Genomic DNA, 25062 nt, shown 5'->3' with positions numbered 1-25062 from the left:
ACAGTCGTATGGAGAACTAAAAGGAAACATCTGCTACTTGCCCATACTGTCTGCTTCCAGCCACGGATGGAAAATAATCTGTAGAAAATAGTAAGGGTCAGGTTTAATCATGCTGCACACAGAACTAAACCAAAGAAAGACAAGCCTCCTCTACTCCTGTGCTCTTTGCATCCTAAACACGTTTGTATCACCAATGCTTTATAAAGAGCTTGAAAACCAACATATTTAATGATTTTTTGAGTGAACAAAAAGCATCGAAATCTCCACTGTAGACTGGATAAAAATTTGAATCTGACATAATTTCACAAAAATTGAGTTTGGCAATGCCAACAATTTAAAAATATGTTAAAATACATTCTGGGAACAGCTAGGAATATTTGCATATTTGGGGGAGATAAAGCAATTTTTCTATCATTTTCTAAGTTAAACTCAAAGTAGAGGAGTGGTCGAATGAGGGAAAAAGCCATTTAAATGAATATGGTCTGTACTAACTCAGTGCTGGGTGATGAGCAGCACTGCCAGTGCTCTCTGTTGAAGAGCAGTCAGTGAACAGAGTCATCCGCTTTCTGGGACCTCTACTTGGCAAACTGTGAAGATGATGGCTTTCTGTTTGTAGTGCAGAGTCAGTGGCACCAGAGGAAAAATTGCCTGTCTGTGTTAGCACTGTGGTAGTTTAGAGCATGGGAAGATGGCTGGGAAGGCCAGGACTGGTATTGCTTTATACTGAACAGAGTTCCTGTGCCATTTCTCTCTGCATTTCCAGGCAGTCCTCATTAGCTTTCTGTCCGTGTCTGTCTGCCAGACAACCTTTGGTAGTCCTTATGCCTCTGAAGCACAGATTTTCAAATCCTCTTGCAGTTTGTTCTGATACTTGTTTCTCTATCAGCCACACAACCTGGTCCATAACTTCGCCAGTGCTGAGAAGGAAAAAACGGTCTCCCAAGCATGGGGGAGAGGATTAGATTCCAATCTGATACAAAATGCCCACATTCTGGCCCCTTTGTTTTTTATAGGTACTTGCTTCATCTCCATGTTTTTTACTAAGCTTGCAAAGACTGATTATGGGGTTGAAATCCAAAGGTGGATTACACTGTCTCTTGAACTATTGTTCATACTTTATCACCCTGCATCTCCCCTCTTCCCTCCCAGTCATTCAGAGGTGTGTTTGTCATCACGAACCCCAAAACAGGGACCACAGTCTTCTGCCTTGGCAGAGGGTGTTTAGGCTAAATTCATTGACCAGGAAGAGGACACTGATCCGACTACTTGGATATTTCAGTAGTTGGATCAGAACTGAGACTCAAATGAGAAAAAAATACTTGACAAATTTATGTAAAAACATGCAGGGTGCTAACAAGCCATGGTACAACTCTTCCTCACCTCCTCATTGAAATTGCTGAATCTTGAGGTGATGCTTTCATTTCCAAATAAATAAAATGTAGAAGTGTTCTCTCAGGAAAATGTTTTCCATGTCAGTTTTCAGCTTAAACAAGTTTTTATGATGAGGGCATATGTTTCTAATTGTTTGTAAACAGATCTTAAAAGAAAAATGCAAATAGAACTTTAATTATGATGTCTTTACCAGGCTACACCATGCTAGCTGGCTGCTAAAGAGAACAGTATTAACAAAGGTAGATTAAGTCTAACGGCGGGTAAACTTGAATAGCTAAAAATCTTCAGGCATTTTTACTTTTACTAGATGGTATGCTGCAGAGGGAAGGATTTCAGTGAAATTTATTTATTTTGTCTTTGGTTTATCTGTTTATTGTCAGACTGTATTTGAGGTCAGAATGAAAATCATGTAATCTGGTTTGCCGTGTAAATGTGCAAATGCTAGTACAGTGATCAAATAACAACCTTCAACTGTTCTAATAGTAGAAGAATATAGTTTACTGAGCTTTTGCAAAATATGTAATGTAACACAGCTTTTCCTACAGGTTTATTAATAGAAAGAAAACCTGAAGTATCATTTTTCCAATTACAAAATAGTCTGGCAATTCAATAATCCCATGTAGTTTGTCATCACCCGTTACAGGTGATTGGGCTCTATATTTATATTCTAATCACATCATTCTAGTTCCTTGTGCTGAAAGTTTGACAGAGGCAGTTTTGGGTTTTGGATTGAAGTGGGCTATTCTTTTGCCATTCACAGTTGGCTCAGAAATTCTTATCAGCTGTCTTTTCACCCTACCTGTGGGTCAAATGTGTTCATGCCAGCAGGGAAATGTGCACATGAAATGAGGCATAATGCTTAACGACAATGGCTGCGCTTATCAGGACTATCCCGTGAATTTGCATGTAGTCTCAGCTCAGATATAGCAGAGACAGTGACAACACTAATGTCACTCGGACTTGCTTGAGTTTGTCAGCAGATTGTTAACCAGCGCAACTTTCTGGAGCTGCTGGTGTCTGTTCCAAAGCCCACTGACAGACCAAAGTCACTGGGGAATGGTGTGTCATATTTTTTTGAAGACTAAGCAGTGTCTCACAACTCCAGCAGTGTCCCACAACTAGATCTTTTCCTCATAAAAAAGGCCTCAAATTGTACCTTAGAATTCCAGCATTTCACCTGCTGATCCAGACCTCAGAGGGTGCCCTTGGAAAAATAGCTCTTTCCCCCTCCCAGATGAAGAGCCCTGCTGCAGTCATTCAAAATGACACAGCTGACTGTGTCTTACTCAGTCTCCAAAACATTTGTTCTCAAACTGTGCACAAAGCTGCTTCAGGGGAGAGTGAAGCTTATTAAACACCTCAAGGAGAAAATTGGCATTTTGGGGGGTTTAACAGGGTTTTGAAAGGACTCATTTGAATTACACTCTTAACAGTAACCTCTGTGCCATGCAGCTGTGGCTTATCTTTGTGAGTTGTGTCAGCATGTTTGCCTCCGTGTCAGCTTGGTCTTTTTATTTCCCCGTCTCTTCAGGCACAATAGGTTTATCATAATGCCTAGAAGAGGCAGAAGGAAAGAGAAGATTCTGGTCGTCTGGAACCCTTCTGATTCTCATCAGTAAAGCTATAAATCAGCCAGCCTGGCAATCTGAAGCAGCTTTTCTGAAGAGGCACTAATAACTTTAATCATTTTAGTGGGATTTTGAGGTATTGCAGCTGACTGGAAGTATCTTTTCTTTTTCACTGTGCAAGCACTAAATTGCATGCAGTAAACTAGAAGAAGATTAATTTGTTTCCACTAATGTCAGAACAAATTCAGAATTTGTATGGAACTGTGAAATGAGGCAGCTGTCAGCATAATTTACCCCATCATTGCTGTGCCGTCAGCTCTTTGCAGTTTGGCATTTGTAGCTCTTTTCCAATTGTATACTAGTGTGAATTCTGCCAGCCTGCTGAAGTCCAAGGCACAAATAATGTCCATTCTATCAGGAAGAGGGCACTTCTGCTCTTACCTTCAGAATTGCTTAAGCAAAATGAATCCTGAAGAGCTGCTGTCTCTCCTGCTGCATCTCGTATCTATACAGCACAAGCACTGGCTGTGTCCTGGCCCTATTTGCATGTCCTCTGTGTTAAGTGTCTACCTTGCTGTGTTCCTTCAACAAGATTATCTCCTTCCTGAATGCCACCTCAAAATTTCATCTGGATATTAAAATTAAACAGTGCTGAATCCTCTGCTGCAAATTACAGATATTCACCTGTGGTGAACAATGAGATGATGCTGATAGCTAGAGTTTGGTACCCAGACCCTGATCCTGAAAAAGTGAGGGGTAAGAGAAGAACAGAATCAGTCTTTCAGAGGAGAGATGTTGCAAAGGGAGACAGAAAAGAAAGGGGTAGTAGCCTTACACTGTTCTGAAACAGCTTCAGCATCAGTCGTGGACCATGACTCGGTTGATTCAGATCTGTCCTTGAGCCTGGTCAATAGGAGAAGGCATTTGACTCCCATTATTTTATCCAGTGAGTATTACAGATGTATCACAAAAAAACATGAACACTTGTAGCAGAAGTGGCAAATGCTACTGCAGCAGGGGATCTATGGACTGATGATGAGAGCATGGATTCGGTTACATGCAGAGAGGAAAATGGTGGTGCTGAATTGTATGTTTGTCACAGGAGTCTCAAATAGTATGTGAGGTCCAACACAAAAAAACCAAGACTAACTCTATAGCTGAGGAATCAAGAGTGGGAGGGTTGAAACACAGCGGTGGTTATTGAACATGTTCTAACCTGTCACAGTGAGACAAGGCTCAGTTCTGTTGCTTCACTCGGTATGAGTGGACACGTGTTCAAACAGGCGTTTTCTTACCCTTGGCCAGAAAATGTCGATGTGCGCCAGCCCACAATGCTTTGTCTGTGAAGCAGTGTTTAGCAAATAACATCACTGTGCTTGAGCATCAACCCTGTTCACCACACCTGGCTCCCTGCAATTTCCTCCTCTTCTCAAAGATCAAGTGGGTGCTCAAAGAAACCCATTTTTTGTCAGTAGAAGATGTGAGAGCAAAAGTGACAGACACCCTCAAAAGCCTTTCAGAATATGATCTGTGGAATTTGTTTGAACGTTGGCAGCATTGTATTCAAGCTATGTGCAATTCAGAAAGGAACTATTTTGAAAGTGATCATGCTGGATTTTCTTAATTTATTAAATAAGGAGTTACAGACACTTTCTTGGTGTGGGAAGAGGGGGCATGTTGGACCTCGTATGGAATATATTTAATATGAAATGTACTCAAATGCTGATGCTCGAGGGAATGGGAAGGGATGACTGAAGCCTGATAGAATGTTAGTGCTGGGAGTAATCATAAAAAATTGATAAGGGTATGACCTCTCCAAAACTTAGCTGAAGAATCACATTTATGATTTTAATCCTGGTCCCTAACATCTATAGAAGATTCAGGAGAAACAGCATAACTAGAGAGGAAGGAGTTAGCAGAACATTTTCCCCAAGATGTCTTTAGATCTGAAATGCATTCTGTTCCTTGCTTTGCTAGAGCCTAAACCTAGTGATATGTGAGTGTGCAGGAAGTTCCTCTTGTAGCGGGTATCCAGTTCTCTGCAGCACAGCAATGACTGCAGGCTGTGCACTGGAGTGTACCAGCTTGATGTAAGGTTTTGCTGTAAAGTGGACACTAAGAAGCACTGAAAGCAGATGCATACTCAGGAGGCATTGCTGAGCTGAGCTTTGAGCACTTCTCAATAATACTAGCACTGTAATCTGATCATGATCATCCTACTGAGGCTGAGTAGGACATTGTTCCAGAAAATACATTAAAATCAGTTAAGCTTCTCATGAGTTAAGAAGCTGTTCAGCTTAAGTGGCTCTCTGAGTTTCATGTGAAAACAGTGGGATCTTAGCAGGAAGAAGAGGCAAAATTTGATCCACTGATGTTTTCCATGGTGTTCTTGTCCTTTTTCCATGTGGGTCCATTAGCATTTAGTTTTGCTTTTGTATTTGCTCTATCTTTCATCTTTTTTTTTCCAACCTAGATTTCCAGCTCTCTCTCTGTATTTTTTGTTTGTTTATAACTTTGCCAGTTCTTCATGGAGGAGCCTGTTTTGTACTGAAGTGCTCTATGTGACTAGAAAGGAATCAAGTTGATTCTTACTCTGTTTCCTTAATAATTAACCTTACATGAACTAAGAACAAATTTAGCATTTCCTAGTGTTAGTTGGCCTGTGGCAGTCTTAAAAAAACATTAACTTCCCCCATTCTATGACATATGGTAGTTCATGATTTCCAAGCTGCAAAATATGGCTGTAAACTTCCAGATGAGAATTAATACATTCCTTTCCTTTGTCAAAAAAAAGAGTCCATCCATGTCCTCAGTGGCTATAAGTTAGTACAGCTGCATCATCTTCAGGAAAGTTTATCACATTAGCTATTCACATATTGACAAAGGCATCAGACACTTTTTCTCATTTTATTCTTTAGTTTTCCTTATGTTAGCTTGTAGCTACAAGGGAAGTACTGAAGTGGTTGTTCTCCATCAAATTTAGACATAATGAAAAAATTCTTCACCATGAGGGCAGTGAGGCACTGGCCCAGGTTGCCCAGGGAAGCTGTGGCTGCCCCATCCCTGGAGGTGTTCAAGGCCAGGTTGGATGGGGCCTTGGGCAGCCTGGTCTGGTGGGAGGTGTCCCTGCCCATGGCAGGGGGTTGGAACTGGGTGATCTTTAAGGTCCCTTTCAAGCCAGAACATTCTATGATTCTGTGATTTATCAGAGTCCTGGCCTCTACTACATTCAAACACTTCCCTCAAACGCTTTCCTGAAGTGTTCATCAGAGACCATGCTAAACCATTAGGAGTGGGAAGTTGTCTGGTAACAGATGACATATGTAGGACTGCTATGGCCTGGTTCTCATTCTCATATTAAAAGTGTTTTTATTTGGCGTCAAAATGAAATCTTAGGGGCCAAGCAGTTTAGCAAGGATCTGTTATTGGAGTGGGGAGAGGACAGTCGTGGAATGAACAGGCCTAACACAAAGTTCTCATGAGCTCTGCTGTTGTGAGCTGGTTATTTGAATGTTTTTTCCAGCCAAAAGTTTGTGTTTATATAACCTATGTAGTACACTAGAGAGGAACTTTTGTAACACAGATGGCAAAAGCAAAAATGTGCAGTCTTTTAAATTGAGGGGAAAATACTAAAGACCATTAAAATCTCTTTTTTTCTGTGTAGGGTAGAAACAGGTGAGAGCTTACAAGATTCATTTCAGCCACCTGCTCTGAAAGCTGAGGAAGTTTATGATACCATGTAGTTACAAAAGCTGATTGAAAATAGATTAATTCTGAAAAGCTATCTCTATTTAGATTAGCAAGCTGGAATCATCATCTGCCTATTTGGAGTCCAAGCTTAATGCTTATGCCTGGAGAATATTGAGGGCCAACTGGAAGAAGTGTGTCCTTTCATTGTGAGAGTATGTCTCTTTACTGAATTGCTCTCCTGTAAAGCCCCCTGCTAGTTTATTACCTCTGGTGTGTAGCTCACACTAAATTGATCTGGCAGGCCAAAACCAGTAATTTTAGTCTTGTTTACATTATGAAGCGGAAAAACGTGTTACATTGCAGTTCTGTTGTCTTGCTGCGTCCTTTGCCATCAGCCGGCTTGCCTTTGTCCCACTTGTTGGTTGTTGGAAGGCAGTAGCCTCTCCTCCTCTAAAGGCGGCATGGTTGGTTGATAAAACCCAGCGCAGGACGCTGTGGAGCTTCTGTTGCAAACGTCCTGTATGAGCCTGGTTAATTTATGAGAAGATTTCAAGCAAGGCTACAGGGCACTTGAACATGTGCTAAATGGTAGATTTCTCATTGAATCAGCTGTAAATCTGCTGCCTGCTCCCTAATCTTTTCTTGGTTTAGGTGACAACCTTTCGGTCCCTTTGTAAGTCTTCAGTCTTTGATTGCTGCCCACTGAACTCTGTAGGATCTTTCGTTTCTTGCTTAAGGGCATTCTAGACAAATGGTTTGTTCTTGAGTTTTCTGTAATGTCTTCCTTCTGATGGAAGCTAGTTCACGTGTAACTCAGGATCTTCCCTGGGTACAAAAGCTTACGTTCAAGGATGATTTTACTGAAAGATTTGAGAACTCCACTCTTCCCTTGAGCCACACGTCTGGATGTACTCCTGGTATTTGGCCTAGTTTTTGCTATTTCCCCCCCCCAGCTGCTTGTGTTTACTCACTTATGCAAACATAAACATCAACATTGGTGGTGTTTATTGAACATGTACATGACTGAGAATAATCTAGTGAGGAGAAGGTGGAGTGACGCCCTGGAGCACTATCCACTGGAGAGCGTTCTTCAGTGAGTTACTTCACTGAGCGACATCGCTGTGTTGATGATGTGAACAGTTTACCAGACAAACTGCTCTTGGTACACCAAACTGATCAGTTTGCAGTTTAGCAACTGAAAGCTCTGTCACGGACTGCACACCAGAGATTTGTGGAAGGAGAGGCGCACAAGACCTTTAGGAAGGCCAGGTAAAAGTGGAACCACAGCTTTCAGTCCTGGAGGGAATTTGGGGGAAGTAAGCTGACCTCTGCTATGGAGACACATTGATGCTTGTTTACATCACAAACCATTTTCTTGTTTACCCCGACATATTTGCAATAATACCTCTGTTTAAAGAACAGAAGGACCTCTTTCCACATGGCTTTAATTCTGTTTTACTCCTGATACTGCACTGAGAGCTAAGCTGTATTAACCTAGGTAGCAGCAATGATATACCTGGCTTAATTAGAACAGAGGCTGTTTAGTCATTTGATGGCTGCTGTGCCCAAGATGTGCTGGAGAGGTAAGTCAGAGTGCAGACACGTGGACAGGCCAGTGAGGTGTTTGTGCAAAGCAGGATACATTGATTATCGCTCACTTTTTTTGTAGTCAGTTTGCCTAGCCATTTCTTCAGCTTCCATTTTTTTTAAGTCTTATTCATTTCAAAACTTCCCATAACTAAGGTCTGAAGTATTTGTGTAGTTACAGCTTTGGATTTTAATGGAGTTCTAGCGTGGATTAAATTGTGGTTTTTTTCTTTCTTTTTTTCCTTTTTTAGTGTCGTAGACAAAGAAGTGTCATTAATGGCAGAAATTGGTAAAGTTAAAGAAGAAGCCAGTAAGTAAAAGAATACGCAGGGAACTGTTGGAATAGTTACGGAAACATCTGTTTTGTTTGGCAGAAAATGATGCAGTACATAAATTTGGTTAGCAGCGTTCCAGCATCTTTCATTGTATACACATAAAATTGAGTGAGTCTTTGATGTTCCAGGATAGTTTCTGTATAGTTTTTATCTATAATGTTTGCATCAAAATTTAAATATTATGAAATAAGGGTAAATCAAAAGTTCACATGAAGTTAGGTTTAAATTGTTTCTTCCTTCTGCTTACATATCAGAGCTTTATGACCACTCTTTTTTCTTATTTCTGTGGTTTTTTGATTACTTCATTTCCATTTCTTAATCACTGTTTGCTTGCTTATATTGTATATGTGAGTTAGAATACTGGAAATTACGTGAGGAGCAGGTTATTGCATGGCCTTGCGTAACTTTAAGGCATAGTGGTCAAGCTTATGAATTAGAACGGTAAAAAAACAGCTGTTTACTAGAATCTGTTTTCTTAATAACCTGTGAGAGTTGATCTGATTCCAGGCTTTCAGGATGTCTCTGGGTTTTGTGTAGGTAAGGTGTATATATTCTGAGAAGAAAGGGCAAGATTAGGAGTCCACAATGTCTGTGTTATACCCTATCTGAGATACAGTATTCATGGCTCGGTAGTCAAAGGGATCAGTTTCAACAGTGAGCACTAACCAAGAAACTGAAGAATAACCGAAGTATTGTTAGAATAATACTTTACCTGCTAGATGAAAATATCGTTGCTATGTATACATCCAATCCTTTTATTGATTTGAAAATTTAAAATCCTTCCAAGGAGGATCAAAAATGTGTGTAACATTCTTGAATGCTTCATTTGCATTTAGAACGCTCACAAATGTAAACTGGTTAGATTTTTATTTTAAAATATACTCTAAATCCTCTGTTGCTAGCTAAGGCTTTTGCAGTTGTTTGTGTGTGGGAAGTAAAACATATGAGTTATTACAGCAAAGACTGGCATTAGTTTGTGTTTGGAATTTTGTATGCTAATTTTTCTAGTACTAACGTGAAATAGATGTGAATTGGGAGTTCTCTGTTGTTCTGGGAAGGAGTTGTGATGGATGGAAATGTATCGGCAGCTTTTTGGTTACTTGCAGAGACCCAATAGCCATAATCAGTCATAGGGCATGCACTCACTCCCAGGAAAGCTGATGGTAAAATTCCCACTGATATCAGCGGACGTGGATCTAAGCCCTAACAGCATAAACAAAAAGAACATTCTGAAAATCCAACATGCAGGGCTGGTGGTATCATAGGGCCCCTTCATTAATCTTGGCCAGGCACAGTAGTAATTTGTGTGGAAGGTAATCCTACCTCTTATCTACAGGCATGCAAAGCACTGCATTTGCATGTGCAGGTTCTATTTCCCTGCTCTATGCCAACTCCACATATGGTTTCTGCTGTCTTTTAAGTCTATTGTACGTTTGTGAAATGCTTCAGAACTTTATGCAAAAATTTGTTATAGGACTGTAACATGCTAACCAAGATTTACATTATTATTTATTTTCACATCTCTTTGCTGCACTGGAGGACTTTTTTACAGTGGGTAATTTTACTCTTACTGTCAATACTGGGAAAATTTCCAAATATGATCATTTCAGGGTTTTTTTTAAATGGGTATTTGGCTGGCATTTCATGTGCAGATAAGTGCCAGTATGAGATGGGATCATATGGTTTGGGCAGTCACTTCTGCAAAGGGGATGCTGACCTTAGGGAGAAACAATATTAGCATTACCTAGAATAAGAAATAACGCAGAACTATTGGACAAAGAGAAACAGCCGGTAAACTGTTCATTTAATCTGATAAAGGTTTCTCAGACTTGTAGACTGCTTTCCACAGAAAGGAAATTAAAAGATCAGCTAGAGAGAGAGTTACACACCTGTTGTTAGCCTAAGTAATGACATAGGCACAGCTATACCTACAGGGCCAAAGGAACTGTAGCCACTCTCTGCCTTGCCTGCCTGTGTGACGCACACTCGTCCGTCGTATGATTTCATTGCTCCCACACAGCTGTACAGCTGCAGCTCAGTCTCCCCGTGCCTTCTGGACCGTGCTGCACTTGGTGAAGCACTGGCACAGGTTGCCCAGAGAGGTGGTAGAAGCCCTATCTCTGGAAACATTCAAGGTCAGCTAGGTCGGGGCTATGAGCAACCTGGTCTGAATGAAGATGTCCCTGCTTATAGCAGGGGGTTGGAACAGATGATCTTTAAAGGTCCCTTCCAACCCAAACCATTCTATGATACTTTCAAAAGAAGGTGCCATTTGATTAAGTAAATTAGAGTGTGTTGAGAAACAAATTCTCTATGAAATATCTTTGATTCTGGCCTAGACAATAACATTACAAAATATGAGCTGATTAGGTGACTTGCCACGTCCACTCTGGAAATTTGTGGCAAAAGAAGGCAAAGAAGCCAAAGTCTCCACAGCTTTAATAGAATCTGTGGCCTTAGGATAGTTTGCAATAACTACCACTCACCCTGTCTGTTAGACATAAGCTCTAGACGAAAGACTATGATTGTTACTACTCTACATTTCCTCTCCGCCATAAGTGCTGACCCACCAGCCAGTTAATGAGGTGTTGTACATTGAGTCACCATATAGCTCTTTGGATTTGCATATATTTAATTTTCTGCCAAAATTGTAATGTCATATTATACTGCATGTAAGTGGACATGTGGTTCATGGTTAATCATTTCCTATAAGAATGTAAATATTAACCCCTTCCTTATATAAAGTATACAAGACAGGCAGTAGTGCATATTTTGTATTTTTTCATAAAGACTGTTGGCTTTTATATTATTGCTTTGCTGTAGAAATGGCAACTGTGTAAATTCTGTGCTTGAAAGCAAAATTGCAGTGCCTGTGATTTAACGTAAATGATATATACACAGGATTTTTTTCAGAGGAACTGAAATTCCCCTGTGTAAATAAAATATAGTATGTCTTCAGAAGCAGGCTGCTGGCTTAATGTAATGCTCCTTTCTGTGTCTCCAGGGAAGGTCCCCTGATGTTGTGCTTAAAAATAAAGCACTGGAAAACTCAAAACAACATGCCCTCTGCCCCTGTTTCTCTAAATGTTGAAGGATTAGATTCACTTTGGTTTTTTGACAGCTATCCCATTTCCAGCTCTTTTTCAACATCAGGCAGTTCAGTTAAATATGATGATTAACTGAATCTGTGCAAGCAGCATGTTGGAAGTCCAGCGGAAGTCGGATGTTTGAGATGTGTGTGTTTGGGCATTAACACTGTGCGTCACATATGAGACAAAGAGTAATGAATTACAGAGCAATTTATCTTCCTAGCATTATTTATTGACTATTTGTATTTGGCAGTGGAAATCCTGACTGCTCGTCAGAAGAAAGCTGAGGAGCTGAAGAGACTGACGAACCTAGCCAGTCAGATGGCTGAAGCACAACTGTCTGAACTCAGGGCTGAAATTAAGGTCAGGCATTTACTTCTAATTGGACATTTTAGCTGTTTGCATAAATGCCAAGCAAGAGCTGTCATGCTACCATACCCAGGCTGTTCATTCCTGCTGTGGGCCAAAGATTAACTAGCTTTTCACGGGGAAATCATACCTTCTTAAAGCATTCTAATACCTCTGAACAGTGTACGGGTACTATCAGAGAAGTGTAAGCTGTCTCCTCATAAGTGGAGCAGTGGGGAGTTCTGCTGTTTGTGTATCGTTTATCAGACCCAGTTAACAAGTAAACCTGATAGTTTCAGGTTCAGTGATCAAAAACATATACTCCTGTGAAATGACCCACTTCCAAGTGTGGGAGTGATACACCAATCATTGGGCTGAGAGACGTGTAATTTGGGTAAGGATGGGAAAATACTTGGTTCTGCATAGAGATCCTATGTACAGGGCAGGGTCAAGAGTTTGCAGACCCTCAAAGGGAACTTAAGTATTGATATGTAAGTATCCATATAGTCTTTTTCTCAGAATGCAAATAACTGTTAACTTGTTGTCTGTATTTTTGCAGCACTTTGTGAGTGAAAGGAAATACGATGAAGAGCTGGGCAGATCTGCACAATTTTCCTGTGATACAGAACAGCTGAAGACCCAAATTCAGCTCTTTGGAGAAAGTAAGTGCTGGTGATTTCTCACAGCGAGGTTTTCAAAACATAGCATTCCACAGAATGTGCTGGCAGAAATAATGGCATGTGTACTGCCTGTGTGTGCAGCAGGCCTAACATGAATGGTATATCTGGATGCAGCAGGCTTGCCGAACACAAACATGTCAGCTTTACAGTATGCAACACATTAGATACACTGTACGTGTGCTGCACAGTCCCATCTGCACATGCAGCGTGCCCTCTTTGTCAGAGATTTACGGTTATTACTCAGATCAGTTGGAGTTTTCCATCTAAACAGGATTTCCAAGTGGAAATAAAAGTCAGCTCTGAGGAACACTCAGATTCAGTGATTTATGAATGACTAGTAAATCGGAAGCTCCTCTGTGTGAACATAATGTTATGAGACCAATTCAGAAGTCTCCTGCTGGGAAGTAATTCCCCAGCTCTATAGCACAGGCTTTCCCAAGAGCTAAAAGTAGTCCCAAATGTTCCTGCTTCCAAGTAACCTGCCATTTTAATTAGAAATTCACGTTCATTTTGTGATCCTAGTATCGTGTCCCTGTTGCAAAATATGAGATAGCCTATTTCTGATCTTTGTGGTGCTTTTTTCCCCCCCAAAAAAGTAAATGCTAAAATATTTTTACCCTAAACACTAGCCTGTCCCATTATATCTGGAAAGTAGCATCACTCAGGAAATACTTGTTAATGCAGTACTGAACTAGTGCATCTTAGTGGAAAGAAAATTTTGGGAAGAATAATAATTATTGTTTTCAAATAGTTACTAGAAATAGAAAAAAGAAAAAGCATCACAATCTGCCAGTACGGTGTGTTGAGTGCACAGCTAAAGCACTGATTCCTTTGAGGTGTAACCAGTTTACTTCATGAGAATTGCCTTTGCAGAACACTTTAAGATCCATCTAACCCTGTATCCTGTCTCTCATTGAAGCCAAGCCAGGGTGTTTCAAAGGCAGGCATAAGCTTCCCACTAAAGCATGTAATTGTTAACAGTTCCCTCATAGACCTCGTCTCATACCCTGAAGCTTAAGAGACTGAAAATTCTGTGGAGACTATCCTGACTAACTGGAACCACAGGTGGTCTTGATATAACCATAGTCTATTTTTTTTTTAAGTCATTGAACTAATTTCCTAAATAACCTTCAGCTGCAGTTAATTCTGCGGGTTAATTATTTATACCACATTTCAGTAAAGCATTATGCTTCAGCATATTTTGATGCACACCTATTGAAATCAGATTAGTGAAGTCAAAAGAACAGCTGTTAGGAGGGAAGCAGTGCCGTCTTAGAAACGACTGATAGGCACTGGTCGTCTGAAGAACTGCACTGGTCGTCTGAAGAACTTAGCTCTGAGTTGCCCTCAGTGACCTTAGACGAGTAACTCGTGTTGTTGGCGTATCTTTGATAAGTGCTTTTCAGTGCAAAAGATGTTCCTGTTTGGAGCATCTCACAATGAGGCCTTGGAGCTAGGAGCTGCAAATACCCTTCAAACAGAGATGATACCAGGCCTATGGCTAAGAACAGCCACTGTTGAGGGCTTAACAAGAGCAATAACCAAACCCACAGAGTTTGTGCAAAGGAAGGCATGTTCTCACATGAGAAGTGAGTGGGCAGCATATGCACACAGGAAACCAAAAAATAATTGGACTGACATATGTATATATATCCAGAATGCCCAGTGGTGGGTTGTACTCCTTCCTTGCACATCACTTTGTTAAAAACTCATTTTATGACAAACACCTGGATTTTTATGTGGGCTTGCATGTGCAGCAGTCTGTTTTAAGCAAGAGAGAGCAGTAGAATTCAGTGACAGCCAGCCTCACTGAGCATGGGACAGAAAATTCAGTTTGTTGGGCTGATCTTTGCATTGTTTTTCTAAAGAGGACACCTAGTGGGAGAAATAGCTGATGTCAGTCTAAGTGAATAAGCCTCAAAAACCCTAACAGATGATGCTCAGTTGCTAAAATTATTCCACATTTTCTTTCTCTGTACTAAAAGTAGAAAAATAGAAGTATCTCTTAGATAAAACAACAGGTGTCTCACTGAAGTGAGCCTCTTCTTTGTCATCTGTACCAGAGGGAAACAGGACAATTCCGTAATGGAGAAAAATAAAACACCAAATTAAGATCAAGAAATTTACTTCAATAGGCTCAGAGTCCTCTTTAAGGAGGACTGCTTAAGGGCCATTGTACAGAGTCAGGTAGCTTGAAGAGCTTGTAGAAACACAGAGAGGTAGGAGTCAAGAATTTGTTTGGTGCATTTCACATCAGACATGGAAGTGCTTAAGAAATCAAGCGGTCTCAAAATAGTAAGAGGGAAGTAGGGGACAGGCACATATTGGGACAAGCAATAGCAGTTCCTGATGGTGATGATGGCTGTGATCTATATGAAGTGAATTAGTGCATTACATTCAGTTTCAGTTTTTATAGATATCTGTGGTACAGAAGAGCCTTGTTTAACCATCTCCTTAGAGAGGAATGAGCAACAGGAACTAAACATTTTATTTTCCTTCTTAAAAAATATTTTGACATACTAAGGAAGCTTTCATAGCTGTTACCTGTGTTGTAGCTAGTACAGATATAGACAGCAAACGTCAACATCTTCAGCCTTCTGTGATCAAAGAATAATTTGGAATCAAATTTAGATTGTGGTGTCTGCAGGCACAACTTCCTCTGACTTCAAACAGTCAAAAGAGTCACTGTCTTCCTTCACGTGTCTCTTCCTTTATTGCTTGAAGACTCCCGTTAGAAGTGTTATTGATAATACAGCAGCACATGGAGCAGTGCTGACAGCACACCTTCAGCCCAACTGGTTAAAACTTCACCAGCAAACCAATAGGTGCCACAAATTTCAAGAAGTTTTCTTGGATGAGCAAAGGCACCTGCGAGGCTCCTTCCAATTTCAGCGCAGTTCCACCATGTTGGTTCTTTTGTCTCCCAAAGTGCTTCACGACAAGGCAGTTTCACAGGAGTGAAAGGCTACACCCTGATTCCAACCCTAGTTATCTACCTTACCTCATTCTCTAAAGTAAGATTGGAATGATGCTACCAAAATTAATTGTAGGCAGGATAAGAATGGTCTTATGTTTAGATGTTGATACTTTAACTGATAACGCAGAATATTTTTTTTTTAGTTTCTCATCCAAAGAACAACTATTCCTCAAGGACACCATGTAGTTCCATGCTGTCCTCAATGACCTCGCATGCAACAACTGGCAAGCAAAATACGCACACCCAGAAGTCCTCTGGTAACGCCAAGAACTCTGATAATAAAACAGCCACCACTAAAGGACAAAATCATCTTTCTTCCAATCTTACAGAATCTTCTTCCCAAGGGATCATGACAAATAAGCAGGTAGGAAACCAGTTAAGATCTAAACTAAATTACTTCAAAAGATTTCCAAAAACTATGCGGTGTTGAAAGCTGTAAATACAAAATTGAGTGCTGGTTTGCAGTCTCTATATCTAGGCTCATTTTCAAGACAGTGTGAACATACAAGGTAGAAATACCAGAAATGCCATACCAGCAAAACCCTGTGGTCTGGTGTTCGGAGGTGTCTAGAGAGCTAACAGACTGAAGGAACAGGCAAGGAAGGAGAAGCAGAGGGGTAGGGCGCGTTTGGATTGTCCAGAGCTTAATGATGGTGATGATAAGGTAGAGTGTTTATGGCTAAGAATCTGGGGGAAAGCCAACAAGGCAGATATCATGGTGGCAGTCTGTTACAGACCACACAAACATGACGTGAGGCAGAAGAAATATTCTACAAGCAGCTGGGAGAAATCTCATGATCACTAGCTGTTGTCCTCATGGGGGACTTTTAACCTACCAAATGTCTGCTGCAAATAAAATACAGCAGAGAGAAGACAGTCTAGGATGATCCTGGAGTGTGTGAGAGGTACCTTCCTGACCCAGCTGGTGAGGGAGCCTAGTTGGGGGGAAGGCCGTCTGCTGGACCTGTTGTTCATGAACAGAGAAGGACTTGAGGATCATGTGATGGTTGGAGGCCACCCTGGGCACAGCAACCACAAAATGCTAGAGTACTCAATTCTTGGAGAAGTGAGGAGGGGCGTCAGCAGAACTGCAGCCTCAGACTTCTAGAGAGCAGACTTGGGCCTATTTAGGAGCCTGGTTGACAGAGTTCCTTGGGAGGTAGTCCTGAAGAGCAGGGGAGGCCAGGAAGGCAGCACATTCTTCAAGGAGTAAGTCTTAAAGGTGCAAGAGAAGACTGTCCCCATGGGATGGAGGACAAGCCGTCAGCGAAGAAGACTGGCCTGGCTGAACAGGGAGAGTCGCCATCCCTGGAGGTACTCAAAAGTTGTGTAGAGGTGGTGTTTAGGGACATAGCTTAGTGGGTGGCTTGGCTGTGCTAGGTTAAGGGTTGGACATGATGATCTTAAGGGTCTTTTACAACCTAAACAATTCTGTGATTCTGTAATTGCTCCACATGCTACGATGGAGAAACATTTATCCCTGATCTTTGACAAATGACCAGTCGATGTGCTGCTGAAGTATAATTATTAGATAGGCTTTGAAAGGGGAATCCTGCCAGGTTTAAAAGCATGGTATTTCAGAAGCTGGATATCACAGCTTATAGTGTTGTGCTGTATTGGTAGCTATTCCAGCATGAAAGCACCTTGGACTGTCCTTGTACTGTGGTGCTTGGGTAAAGCTGCTACTGAAGTTGGTCTGAATTTTGTTCCAGTAGGGACTTCAGGCTCGAGTAGGTGCCTGAAGGGAAGCATAGGAGCATCACATAATGTCATGCACGTATGGAATTGGCTGCCCTGGCAGTCAAGCAAATGAAGCAATTGAGCCACTTCCCACTAAGGATCAGAGCTTCCTCTGAGCAAGATATAACAACATCATCTCTTCCACTGTGTGGATTCTTAATTTACATGTGAATTTCTGTTCTTCCTGCAGCCTTACACAATACTTTACTAGGAAAGGTATTTTTATGATTTTGGAAAAAGTCAGTCAGTATCAAGTTCTTCAGTGCTTCTTAACTGCTGCTGTTGAGATGTCCAGTATTTCATCCCCTTTTCTGTGTTTTCTTGAATCGTGGCAGGGTTTAATTTGGTGTCAGTGGTGAACCTGCCGTCTACATTTCCAGGCTGCTCAGATGTAGCACGTTACTCATAGGTCAGTTTTTAAGTGTTATAAATAGAGTTCCGGCAGCAATCAAAACTGCACAAGGTTTCCCTCTCCTAGTGACAATCAAAATTGTATTCTGCAATTCTTGTGAATTCTGATTGCTGTGTTTCATGTCTTGTTTGAAAGATTCAGATAACCCAACAGTTATCCAATTTCTTTCTGGGTAGAATGGGCCTTCTAGCCAGAGACGAAGATTCAATCCTCAGCACCAAAACATGCGGCTCAATGGATCTCTTAAGTCACAAGGTGCCAGTAATGAGGCAGATCAAAATAACACAAGGAGCGGTTCCAGGGCTGAACACAGAAGGCAGCAGCATAACAACTTCAGATCTAAAAACAAAGGAGCGATGAAAAATCAAGAGCAGTCCACGACTACACGGACCCCAGAGAACCCGACACATTCAGAAAAGACCCGGCGAAAGCATCACACGCTGGACACTGCAGATCTCAGGCCTTTCCAAGGCAATGTTGGCAGGGTGTCGCAATGCAATTTGTGTCCTGCAAGGATGGAAGTCTCCGCTGATGCCACTGTTCTTTCAGTGCCAGCTGTGACTTTGGTGGCTTAAAATGTCATAGTGGTGGCGAGCAGAGAAATTGAATCTCTTCACTTTAGTTTCTTGCTCAAGATGCTTGTTGGTGAACAAAATAAGTCAGAACATAGTCTTTTTAAATCTGTTGCTGCTTAAAACTTGTTGGTATCTTTATTACTTACTAATTATCAAAATTAATTCGTACTTTCAATGCTTTGCCCATTATGTTCACAGTTATTTTGTCATGCCAGTACAGAATCTTACCAAAGCAGCATTTACTTCTTAGAAAAATGAAATCTAGATTGGGGGGGAAAAAAAGATAATTAAATTCATAATAGCAAAAACCTGTTGTAGATATGAGGTTATACCAGAAAACATTTTTTAGAGCAGTCTGTGTTAGAAGGATCCCAGGAAGGCTATATGCTGTGGTCTGCAATGAAATTAGATAATCTCATAGAATTTTTCAGCAAATCTCTATCCATCTTTCTTTCTGTGCGTGTATTGGTGTACGTGCATGCACACTGGATACACCAAGAGTATTATTATATACAAGAACATTTGAAAAAAACAGTACATTTGATTTTAGCTTATTATTCCATAATCTGAGATCTTTAAATTCAAGTATAAATTGTATTTAATGTATTACATATTGGTATTTTTCATCGACGAACTATTTTTATGAGGTGGAGGAAAAGTGTTCATTTCTTAAGTTTGGACTGTGTAGAGTCCTGGCTGTTGTGTGCGCAGCCCTGCTCTCCATCCATACCAGCCACTTTTCTATGATTAGTTTGATTTATTTTTTTGCATACAAAAAGTTGCAGGTGTTCTAGACTTGAATCCAAATTATTTTTCTATATTTTTTGCTGTAGGAACCATCTGTCCACAACGAGAGCAACTAATGAATTTGTTACAGCAACATGCAGCAGAACGAGGAGGTACATATTTGAGCAGATACTACATCCTGAGTTTTCTGTTGAAATAAAGATCTTACTTAGTCTTAATGTTCTGGTTCTGTATTTCAGAAAACGTTTCTTCAAAAAAATTAAAAGCATCTTTCTAAAATATCCTGGTGTTTGCTGCTTTGCAGTCCCTAACCGTGGGGATCTTATTCAAAGGGTGTTTGCTTAATTCAGCCGATATCAGTGGGAGGCTTCTGGCCGAGTTCGGATTGGGCTTTTGCTTTTAGCTAGATTCTGATGCCACAAGAGCACAGAATAGAACCTTCCGATGAGAGCCCCCTCCGTCCCGGACCTGCTTTGAATATAAGTTATTATTTAGCATAGTGAGGTGTCAGAATCCAGACTTGGCATCAGGTGAACCAAGTGTCAGAGTCAGAAGGGCGTAGAAGGTCAGTAAGACTGACTTCCCACTGATGGCGGCAAGAGCCGGACACTGGAGTACCTTGAAAAGTTTATTCCTAGGTTCTTGTTTGAGGTTGCTTCTTACCAGTTCTGCCTGCCTGATCTCTCTTAGCTGACTGCACACCTCCTTTGTACCGAGTGGTTTACTTCTCTCATGTGGCCACTGAAAGATAATCTCAAAGTGTAAAGCAAGGTGGATTCCTTATGGGTGGGTTTGATGAATTTTATTTCTCTGGATATCTATCTAGAGTTTTCTACATGTGAATATTGGCAAAACCCGATTCTAAAAGGGAAAGAACTTATCTTCATCCAGAAGAGTGGTGAAAGAAAAATAAAGGTGCATAGGGGACACTGGCTTTCTTAGCCCTGGGGTGCTGCTGCTGTCCTGCATCGTTACCTGTTAGGCTTTTAAGCTGAATATTTTGAGTACATGGAACTGAAACCCCAGAATCCGTGTTACGCGCACACCCATTAGCTAGGTAGCTTTTCAAAATTCATCTCCTGCCTTAGTTTGAATCGTAACCTCATTTCCATGCAGATATTCCACAGGAATCTTATTATATTGTCCTTAGCATTATATGTGAAACTTATTTATGTCACTTCTTGTAACCTCTCCTGAAAAAAACAAAGTCTAACTTCTCTGTAATGACTTTTACTCCTCCTTTAGAACTCCTCTACTTGACAGGATTGTTATTATTTTATTCCGAAAGTCAGCTTTGCGCAAGCAGGCTTTTGCAAATAAATAACGTCTGTAACATGAGGCATAACTTAGCATGACAGGACCACCTCAGCTCTTCGGTACCAGTTAAGGCTGATGGCTCCATATAGGGCTGCCTGGTGAGAGGGCGTTTCTCTTCAGCCTGAGGCAAACCCATTTCCTTTGGGTGCTTGGGGTGGGCTGGGTCTGGGGATGCTGCAGTCGGAGCACACCAAGTGTGTGCGTGGCGGGCCGCACTGTTACTGTTTTACGTGGCTTTGTCACAACGGTATCTCTTCATCTTTCATTCCTGGGGTCTCTGCGCTTGGAATTCTACCTGCCTATTTCTAGGAGTGTTTTGTTGTTCACAATACTTGTAACTAATCAGATGCTCTTTGGGCCATCTTCAATAGAACTCTTCTATCTTCTAATTACAGAGCTGGTTACCTGTGGTGTGCCTCATAATGTAAGGAGCTGCAGTGCTCGCCGAGGGGATCGAGGGCAGGACGAGGCCTGGCTGTCAGGCCAGCCGTCTCTTAAAAAGCACCCTCAGTTTGCAAAGCAAACACAGCCGCTTGGCATCGCTCTGACACAAACTTGGAATTCCCACTGCATTTTGTTCACTCTTTCAGAAGTGGAAACACACCTTAAAGGGTGGTATTTTAAAGGAGGTTGGATCTGGTTTATCTTCTGTGTAAGATTAAACTCAGTAAGGGTACAACTCGGTAGCATGAAGTACGAAACAAGCAGCTGGAAAACTAAAAAGGGGAGGTAACAACACAGCCAGGCTAGTTGGAAAACTTAGATTATTTAGGCATGTTTGGGGGGAAAAAACTTAATGAAAATCATTATAATGTGTTTGAAAATGTCACTCTGAAAGAAAAACTAGTAATTCTGGAAGGGAAACATGGATTTTGTAGCGCTTTCCCGGACACGGTTGTTGTAGGGAATGCCTGGTCTGAGCTTGCATGAATGGTGCTTGCCAGTCCATCTCCCCGTCGTGACCGGGGTGGATCATCAGCTGCATCCTCATTCATATACGTGTGACTGCAGCAGAGGCGCTGCGGGACCCACAGGTCTCAAGTTTCCATTCCTTGCCAGTGACCCACAGGAGGATCTAATAGAAATGTGCCAGAAATTTGAGACAATACAGCCATTCCATTATGTATCTTAAACCAAACTGCACAAGAGTGTTCCTGTGTGCTGTACCAGGGACAAGAATGAGTGAAAGGATTGATAGAGAGGGAAGGCGCAACTTGAAGGGGGCCAAATCCTTCCTGCAAGCTCTGGGCACGCGACACAGGTGATCGCGTGACCCCATGAATTTACAAAGCCCTTTTCAGCCAAGAGCGATCAGTTCTGGTCTCGACAGCCGGGTTCTCTGGGCAAGAAAACTCTGTAAGAAGAAATACCCAAAAGCTCAGAAATCAGTAAAGGTCTGTAAACTCAGCCGTACCTGTTTCCACTGCTCTACATCTTTTATTAAAAGCTGCTGTCCAAAATGAAGCTAGATTTTTGTGGCGGTTTATTACCACAATTTACAGAGTTTTACTTCCAACCACACTTTGTAACTGCAGCAAAGGGACAGACAGCTTCACTCCCAACTTTTTGATGGCACAGCTGGCCTCACATTTTTATTTGGTGAGAATTTGTCCTTCATCGATTGGGAAGAACCAAGTCCATGAAATCTGCTTACTCATGGGTAATGTTAGTATTTCTTTTTAGCCATAGTAAGAGTTGAACTACATGTATCTTATCTAAGCAATTTAATGGAAATTGGTTTAAAAGAGTACTTTTCTGCTCTGGAAGACCTGGTAGGAGAATAACTGGAGCAGTTTGAAAGAAAAAAAAACACAGGTAGCTTTGGTATTTCCATGGCTCTTCAGCCAAGGGCCTGATGGAAACTCCACTTGGGGGACCAGTGGTAACATGTGCCTGTCCCATGAAATATCATCTGCTTGCTAACATCAAGTACAAATGAGTTCTCCACATTTGGAAGCAGGCAGATAGAATTCCATCTGTTTGAATCACATCTTGGTGATAATGGGCCCTCTGCATCACAAGCCCATGTGTGGTCACAGAGGAGCACTGTCTGAGGCTGACAAGTCCCCAGACTGTCAAGTTTCATTTGTGTTCTGCTACTGGCCTCCCAGAGACAAGATGGAATTCTGGTTTACTTCCACATTTTAAAAGGCTTTGCATAGATAAAAGCAACGTTATTTTCATAGTGAGAGTCACCATGAAGGTTAATGGTCTTCAGCTATCATAAACTGTTTAATATCACCCCATCAGTTAAAAGAAACTTGGCAAGGTTCACAGGGACACAAAACATGCTGCAAGTGCCTACTTAGGTACAGCAGAAGGCCATGTCAGCACCTCATCCAACTAAAAATAAATAAAATCAAGTCCCTCAAAAAATAATTAATCTTAATCCCTACCACAGCCACTTTCCTGTTTCATCTACTGAAATTCAAGGGAGTTCATTTGGGTTTTTTCTCTTTTAACCACAAGCCAGCCTGTCTGGAGCAGAGAGCAGCCACATTAAAGCCACTGTAATGCAAATGATGCAAATGTTATTGGAAAAAGTGCTACTAAGATATTAAACAAGCACTGAGCTAGTGCAAATTCAGGAAGTCCTGTAGGATTGTTCTCAAAGCTTTTTTCTTGTACACCTGCAAAATTCCCTACTTTTTGTGAGCTTTAGTGTGATATTGGACTCAATGGTCTTTGTGAGCTTTAGTGTGATATTGGACTCAATGGTCTTTGTGAGCTTAAATGCCAGCTGCACTCAACGATCTTAAAGGTCTTTCCCATCCTAAATGATTCTATGTTTATAGAAGCCTTGTAAACTCATCAGAGGAAGAGGAAGGAAATATGCTTTAGGAAGCCCTGTAAAATGATTTAAAGGTCCGTGTTAAAGTGCTCAGCTGTTCAATAAATAGTGAAGCAGAAGGAAGGTAAGGTTAAGTATTACTTACGGAAGGTAAGTATTAAAAACTGCTTTTCAGGCAGATTATTATGAAAAACAGATTTCAGAACCTTAGCACCAAGGATGAGCTACATGCTCAAAGAACAGGAGACTACATTGTTCGTATCTTTCTGTTATTTTTGCCTTGTCCTTTTTTAGTGAAACTTTTTTGGTTGGGATTGTTGTTCTTTGGGTTTATTTTTTAAGGAAAAACACTAGCTTAAAGATTCCAAAGGAAGCTGGTCTGCAACATACACACCAACAGCAGAAAATTACAGTACTGCACACCTTTACTGTTCCTGGCACAGCATCTCCTTAAAAATATGTTAATACATGAGCATTTGGGTTCTTTACTTGTGCAAATATTGTTTCAAGTCCTTGTAGTTAGAAGAAATGCCTGAAATTGTGATTGCTTATAAATGATCTACAAAATCTAACATTTAAAAAACCCTTCTGTAATTCTAAGTGTCTCAGGAATCTCGAGCACACTGCACTCTGGCAGTGCGGCACAGCCTCTCGGCACTCAGGGGCCCCTCTGTTGACTCTCTGCTGGGAAAGCAAAAGTAGAACCAAAACCAACAAAAAACCTAGCACCCAACTCTGAGCAAACAGGGATAACAAACAAAGCCAGATTTCGTTCACCCATTTAAACAAGTAAAAGGGCTTTTTAAAACCAGTAAGCCAAGTTCAGCTTTTGTCACCTGACGGGAACACACAGGAGCTCTTCACTTCAGTGTCATTACCCCAAATTTACCCTGGTACAAGGTCTCCTCTGTCCTGCCCTGGTGGAAGGAGGGGTTCTTTTTATCCTCCTCCAAACCAGGGCAGCTCTGTTAGCACTGCACAGTTCAGTGAAAGGGCCTCCAGAGGGACACAGAAATGCCACCTGGAACTTGGCCCCATGAGGCTCCCTTGCAGCTGCCATGCACCCCCGCAGTGGTGCAACACGAAATGCCCAGGCTGCGCTGCCTGCCCGCAGCAGCCTTGCCCCAGGGGCAGACGGCACTGCGTTAGGATAGCAGTACATGTCCCAGGTCTATGGAAAGAAATGTCTTCTCACTCCCCAGGCGTGCTTCCTCCCTTCCTGCCTTCCTGAATTTTCTCACTGTGTACAAGGAAAGGCATCCTTTTCATTGCTGTTCATAACAAAATGGTGCTTTACCCTCACCAGAAGCACTAGTTAAGTGCATTCAACTCCTGGAATCTTCAGTTGTGGCAAATTTCTATCTAATAAAAGCTACTGATTATCTATTTTTCCCCACTTTAAATATAAAAATTAAGGAAATTAACAGTAGTTAATATTAACTGTAGTTAAAGTTGATAGAGAGGTCTTCTTTTATGCTGTGCAGGTACTCCCTTTAAAAAGGCCCGTTGCACCAGAACAGCCTGACAGAAGTACAAGTGTGAGACACTGGAACATTAGACCCCACGTGCTTTGTGTTTGAGGGCTTTTTTTAAATCCCTCTTCTTCCTGCCTTCCCAACATCTAAAAAATGTTTAGAAGTAAAGCAGAAAACACACTTTACTGTTCACTTAAAACACTTTATCTCTATACTTTTCATGGACCTTTTTCATCATAATTTACTACCAAATTTTCAAATAAATTACCACAAGAGATGATGATCTCTTTTTTTACCAGATGATGCAAAGCTATCCAGTTTATCAGGCTGGATCAAACA

At 41.3% G+C, this 25062-nt stretch overlaps 1 protein-coding gene across 2 annotated transcripts in view; it reads left to right on the top strand.

The window, feature by feature from the left end:
* SPATS2L (spermatogenesis associated serine rich 2 like) overlaps positions 1-19417 on the top strand; it is a 66858-nt gene extending 47441 nt beyond the window's left edge. For both annotated transcript variants that reach the window (XM_054070177.1, XM_054070178.1), the window contains exons 8-12: positions 8489-8547; positions 11915-12024; positions 12569-12671; positions 15810-16030; positions 17995-19417. In XM_054070177.1, coding sequence (XP_053926152.1) covers positions 8489-8547; positions 11915-12024; positions 12569-12671; positions 15810-16030; positions 17995-18393 — 892 coding nt within the window. In that variant the 3' untranslated portion in view covers positions 18394-19417. The remainder of the gene's footprint in view (positions 1-8488; positions 8548-11914; positions 12025-12568; positions 12672-15809; positions 16031-17994) is intronic.
* The last annotated feature ends 5645 nt before the right edge of the window (positions 19418-25062 follow it).

The sequence above is a fragment of the Cuculus canorus genome, chromosome 6 (assembly GCF_017976375.1).
Source record: "Cuculus canorus isolate bCucCan1 chromosome 6, bCucCan1.pri, whole genome shotgun sequence".
Taxonomy (NCBI): Eukaryota; Metazoa; Chordata; class Aves; order Cuculiformes; family Cuculidae; genus Cuculus; species Cuculus canorus.
Note: the sequence above shows the minus strand (reverse complement) of the source record. Positions and strands in the feature narration are given on the sequence as shown.